Source organism: Mesoplodon bidens (assembly GCF_964165515.1).
Source record: "Mesoplodon bidens genome assembly, contig: HAP1_SCAFFOLD_922, whole genome shotgun sequence".
In the NCBI taxonomy this organism is placed as follows: Eukaryota; Metazoa; Chordata; class Mammalia; order Artiodactyla; family Ziphiidae; genus Mesoplodon; species Mesoplodon bidens.
The window spans coordinates 8,032-14,054 of NW_027671944.1; the positions used below are offsets into that span (position 1 = coordinate 8,032).

The 6,023-nt window shown below is 43.3% G+C and overlaps 1 protein-coding gene across 1 annotated transcript; it reads right to left on the reverse strand.

The window, feature by feature from the left end:
* Window positions 1-278: 278 nt before the first annotated feature.
* Window positions 279-3,522, reverse strand: LOC308610778 (UDP-N-acetylglucosamine--peptide N-acetylglucosaminyltransferase 110 kDa subunit-like). The gene has a single exon (XM_081259786.1). The coding sequence runs from the start codon at window positions 3,446-3,448 to the stop codon at window positions 308-310; it is 3,141 nt and encodes a 1,046-aa protein (XP_081115912.1). The 5' UTR covers window positions 3,449-3,522; the 3' UTR covers window positions 279-307.
* Window positions 3,523-6,023: the final 2,501 nt, after the last annotated feature.

Below are 6,023 nucleotides of genomic sequence, written 5' to 3' on the forward strand. Positions count from 1 at the left end.
ATCTCCCTTCCACACTAACCATCCATCCCCTGGAAGACCAAGGGAGATCAGACCTTCCAGACTTACCTTCCAGACCTTCCAGACACCTGGCTGCGGCAAAATTCGATGGAATCTCCTTGTGGAACAGCAGTTTCCCATCTCTTGTGTCTCTCCCTGTCATGATCATGCAGGAAGCAAGTCTGGCTGTGCTATTTCTTATCATTGTGTGTCACCCATCTGCAACATGATATTGAAAAAGTAGTTCCCCTTCCCCCAGAAGGTTGAGGCTCAGCTACAGGGGTAATTCTCCTGGGCACACAGTCATTATTTAGGCCGACTCAGTGACTTCAACAGGCTTAATCATGTCATCAGGTTTGTTGCCAGCTGCATAATGCTCCCACATCTGTAGATAGAGCCGCTCTAGTTCCATCGTGTATTGTCTGGTGTTGAACAGAGGGCTAGATGTTCTCTGCTTCCAGACTTTGCCACGAATTTTCTTCAGGTATTCTACATCAGTTCCCAGTTTCACAGCTATCTCTTCATATTCTTGTCTATTTTTAGCAATCAGCTCAAGACAGCCTAAACAAGTGAGCTGGGAAGCTGCAACTCGGGAAGCAAGAGTCTCTCCTGGCAGAGTCACCATGGGGGTCCCTGCCCAAAGGACGTCCATCCCTGTGGTGTGTCCATTACAGAGTGGAGTGTCCAAGCAGACATCAGCCAGCTGGCCTCTCCGAACATGTTCCTCTTTAGGAGCAACAGGGGAAAAAATGATACGGTTCGGGGGAAGGCCCATATTTTGTGCGTACTGTTGAATATTAGCTTCTCCTGCTGCTGGAAAACGCAACAGCCACAGTACACTATTGGGAACACGCTTCAGAATATTTGCCCACATCTGCAAAGTAGATGGGTCAAGTTTGTATAACTGATTAAAGTTACAGTACACAATGGCATCTTCCGGTAACCCGTACTGAGAACGTGTGGTTACAATAATGGTACGGGGAACCTCCTCTCCAGTGGCAGCCTTATTGTTGATCAGGGTAGTTGCCAGTCCATTGCTAATACTGAATCCATTAATTGTAATCTGAATTTGTCCTCTGTTAATCATTTCAATAACTGCTTCTGCAACAGTATTCATAGGAATGACAGGCATATTAAGAGTTGTATTACTGCTGTCTGCGTTGTCTTCTCCATCAGGACATTTCATCTTGACTATTTGCACATCTGATAGACTATCAAGAAATGCTTGGAGGTCGATGCCATTCAGCACAATCCGATTGTCATAAATGTGCCCATTGGACTTAAAATCGATGACGGCTTTTTTCTTCAGGTGAGGAAACATATTAGCATGATCACCAATAAAGAAAGTATGGGGCATATAAGCCAGTTTCTCAGAATACTGCTCAGCAACTTCAGCAGGTGAAGTTTCCTGATCAGTGATGATATAATCCATGAAAAGCGCGCCACTAGTCCCAGGGTACCCCAGCCACATTGCCTGAATAGGAGCTGGCCTGAGAGCAAAGAGTTCATTTCGAGCACCCCTGGTATAACCATTCAGATTTACGAGGATGTGTATACCATCTTGATGGATGCGATCAGCTGCTTTCCCATTGCATGGAATCTGAGAAAGATCAATGAAATGATTGGCTTCTGCCATCACCTTCGCTCGGAAGTTTGTGCCATCATGTGGGCTCAGGCCATAACAGAATATCTCAAATTTATCAGGATTGTGCATGCCTGGAATAGACTGCATAAGATGAGAAGTAGGATGATTCCCAAAGTCAGAACTCACGTATCCTACACGCAGTCGACCATCACTGAGCTTCAGGTCTTTTGGATGTTCATACGGTGGTTTATGAAGGACACTTATATTAGCCAAGCAGAGGTTCCCATGCCTCTCAGCAATAGCCTTCCTGAAGCCATGAGAAAGAGGATAGAGCATACTATGATGAGGCTGCACAGAAGGCAACCTATTCCTCTCCAACTGGTCAGCCACAATGCTGACCAACTTCTTCATTCGCTCATCATAGTCTGTCCAATCACAGACAACCTGCAGGCAATGAGCCAAATTACAATAAGCGTCAGGAAAGTCAGGTTGAAGCTTCAGAACAGTGCGATAAGAAGCAATTGCTTCTGGAATATTCCCTGAATCGTGGTGAATGGAAGCCAGATTGCTGTGGGCATCCGCAAATGCAGGGCTGATCTGAACGGCACGAGTATAACACTGCAAGGCTCCCTGAACATCCTGCATCTCCCGTAGGGTGTTTCCCATATTGCAGTAGGCATCAGCAAAGGTAGGACTGATTCGAATAGCCTCCTTATAATGCATCAGAGCTTCGTGCAGTTTTCCCTGCTGCTTCAATACACTTGCTAAATTTGAATGGGCATCAGCAAAGTCTGGGCAGAGCTCTAATGCTTTACGATACAAGCGAACTGCCTCTTCACTGTTTCCCTGTTCTCCTTTGATATTGGCTAGGTTATTCAGAGAGTCTGCATGGGTGGGACACAGCCGGAGAGCTGTATGATAACAATCTTCTGCTTCAGCAACACTGCCCTTCTCTTTGAGAGCGTTTCCTAGGTTGCAGTAAGCATCAGGGAAATGTGGTTGCAATTCAATAGCTCGCCTGTAGGTGTCTATTGCCAGATCCATCAGGCCTTGCTCATAGTATACACAAGCCAGGTTGCCATGTACCACTGCATGATTTGGACTCAAGCTTAGGGCACAAAGGTAAGCTGCCACAGCTCTGTCAAAAATCCGTGCCTCATTGAAGACATTTCCTAAATTGATATAAGCATCCAGAAAATTGGGGTCAAGGGTGACAGCCTTTTCAAAGTGATGAATTGCAAGCCAAATCTCCCCTTGTGCATTGAAAACACAGCCAAGATTACTCCAAGCTACTGCAAAGTTCGGTTGCGTCTCAATTGCTTTCAAATAACATGCCTTGGCTTCTTCTAAGCCACCCAGGGCTTTGAGCAGGTTCCCCAGGTCACTGCGAACACAGTACAAATAAGGATTGTACTGAAGAGCAGAGACGTAAGCTTGTACTGCCCCTTCCATGTCGCCTGCTGCTACCAATGCGGCTGCCAGGTTAATATAACCATCGATGAAATCTGGTTTGAGACGCAATGCATGCCGGTAATGCTCAGTTGCTTCCTGCAACTGCCCTCTTTCCTTGTACACATTCCCCAAATTCGAATAGGCTTCTGCCAGAAGAGGGTTCTGTTTAATTGCCAGAGTACTAAAGTGGGCAGATCTGTCCAGCCTTCGACACTGGAAGTGTATAGATGAAAGTAATAAAAGTACACCAGTATTGCCTGGCTCTTGTCTCCAGAGCTGCATGCAGTGTCTCTCAGCTGTCTCAAAATCTCCTGCCTGATATTCTCGATGTGCCAACTCAGCTAACCCTTGGAAGGAAAGCATACATTTCGTTGGTTCTGTGCTGTCGGCCACGTTGCCCACGGAAGACGCCATCTGGAGCTTCTGGAGAGAGTGAAAAAAGGGGGTAATTGAGTCCCGCTGCCGCCACTACTGGCAAGAATGTTTCTAGAGGTAGCAAACACGAGCGCAGCAGCCGTACCACTGCTCTGGCAGGCTTAAGCGGCGGCAACGGTTACAGGCACCGAACCTTAGGAACTCTGGTTGGCCATCTACCTCTCATGCTCTTGAAATCTTAATTCTTAACCCTGCCCTCTTCCACCATTTTTCTGCTAATCAGGGAATAAAAATTACCTATCCATTTGCCTTACAAGAAATCAAAAGTCAGTAGTCCAAACACTTTTTAAAATATTGTTTTCTGTCCAGTTGGAAATGAGATACATGATTGACTTTTCTTCATCATTCATATAGTCAACGTGGAAAACATTAGGGCCATGAATTTCAATACAGTAAGATGAGAAAATTTTAAATTGGCCTTCCCAAACCACTAATAAGTAACCGATGTTGTATATGATGCTAAAATCTTAGAGACTGAGTTTGATATTTTAAAAGTTCTGAAAACATTAGCTAATTTCTCCTCATCAAATTTCTCATGACTCAAACCTGAGTGTTACTTTTTAAAAGATAAATTTATTTATTTTTATTTATTTATTTTTATTTTGGCTGCATTGGGTCTTCAGTGCTGCGTGCAGGCTTTCTCTAGTTGAGGTGAGCGGGGGCTACTCTTTGTTGTGGTGCCGGGGCTTCTCATCACAGTAGCTTCTATTGTTGTTCCACAGCTCTATGGGTTCCTTTTTAGGTCCTACGAAGAACCCTAGAAATTAGTTCATGTAATTATAGGTTTTTGCAAAATTGTCAAAAGTGAGATATTTTAACTTCCATCAGGTAAGACCAGCGTCTATTTCTTTGCCAATTTTCCTTCTATCATAGTCCGCTATGTTGGATCATATTGGATTGGTCACAGGCTTTTTTGAAACCTGGCTAAGGAGATGTTTTAAGTGAGGCTATTATGTGATTTTCAGACACCACCATATGTAATTGACTATATAATATCCCATTACAGGAATAACTTCCAGTACTCTTACTGACTACTCTACTGACTTAACTAGCACAAGACACAGAAACGTAAGGACAAAAACCACCTTACAATATAGCCATGTCTTGCACTTCACAGCTCTCAAAGCATGTGCATTTGAAGAAGAAAAAAAGAACTGAAAAGTATAAAACCAGAAGTTATTCTGTGGAAAATTATTTCAATCATCAGGCATGTGAAAGATAAGTCAAAGATTCAGTTTTCTTCAATGCTTAGTCAAAACGGACATTTCCTTCTGTCAAGAATATACTCCAGGGCTTCCCTGGTGGTGCAGTGGTTGAGAGTCTGCCTGCCGATGCAGGGGACACGGGTTCGTGCCCCGGTCCGGGAAGATCCCACATGCCGTGTAGCGGCTAGGCCCGTGAGCCATGGCCACTGATCCTGCATGTCCGGAGACTGTGCCCCGCAACGGGGAGAGGCCACAACAGTGAGAGGCCAGCATACCGCAAACACAAAAAAACAATAAACTCCAGGGGCTCCCCTGATGGCACAGTGGTTAGGAAGCCACCTGCCAATGCAGGGGACACGGGTTCGAGCCCTGGTCCGGGAAGATCCCACATGCCGCGGAGCAACTAAGACCGTGTGCCACAACTATGGAGCCTGTGCTCTAGAGCCCGTGAGCCACAACTACTGAGCCTGCGAGCCACAACTACTGAAGCTTGCGTGCCTAGAGCCCGTGCTCTGCAACAAGAGAAGCCACTGCAATAAGAAGCCTGCACACCGCAACAAAGAGTATCCCCCAGTCGCTGCAACTAGAGAAAGCCTGCGCACAGCAACGAAGACACAACACAGTCAAAAATAAATAAATAAATAAATAAATAAAAGAATATAGCCCATCAATAATGTGTGTAATGGAATGGTGTGAATGAGTATTTTATCAGAATTCCTGTAATGCACAATCCTATAGCAGTACTGAAATCAGTAATGCATTTATAATAGTAAATAGTTATGAGGAAGTAATCCATAGAGGTTTTCTCAAAGTTAACAATGAAAATTAATGTGACATTATCAATAATAAATTGTGACGCTGAAATAAACTTTTCTAAACTATTAATAACTAAAAGCAAACTCTAATCAACCATGTTAAAAGAAATCTATGTCTATAAACTACAAAGTTTATTTCTGAAAATTTTATTTCTAAAACACATAAACTGTCATATGAGGAGGCAGTTAAAGAATATATAGCTACAAGAGTGGGGAAAAAGTTTTATAGAGACACATCTGGCAGTAGTGAATTTTCAAATGTCACTTTTCTAGATTTTGTGACACCTATAGTATTGATATTTGAAAGCATTTAAAAAATTGTAATTTGAAGATTTGCTACTTCCAGGTAGAGTAAAATATTTGGAAGCAAAACAACATTTCCACGGAGAAAAATTTTAAAAGCCAAATAAAATAGTCAGCATTCAATCAAAAAGTTCTAGACATACCAAGAGATAGAATCATTTGACTAAAATTCTAAGAAAGGAACAGATAATACAAAAATATTTATATAAGATATTGTGTACCTTTATCAGG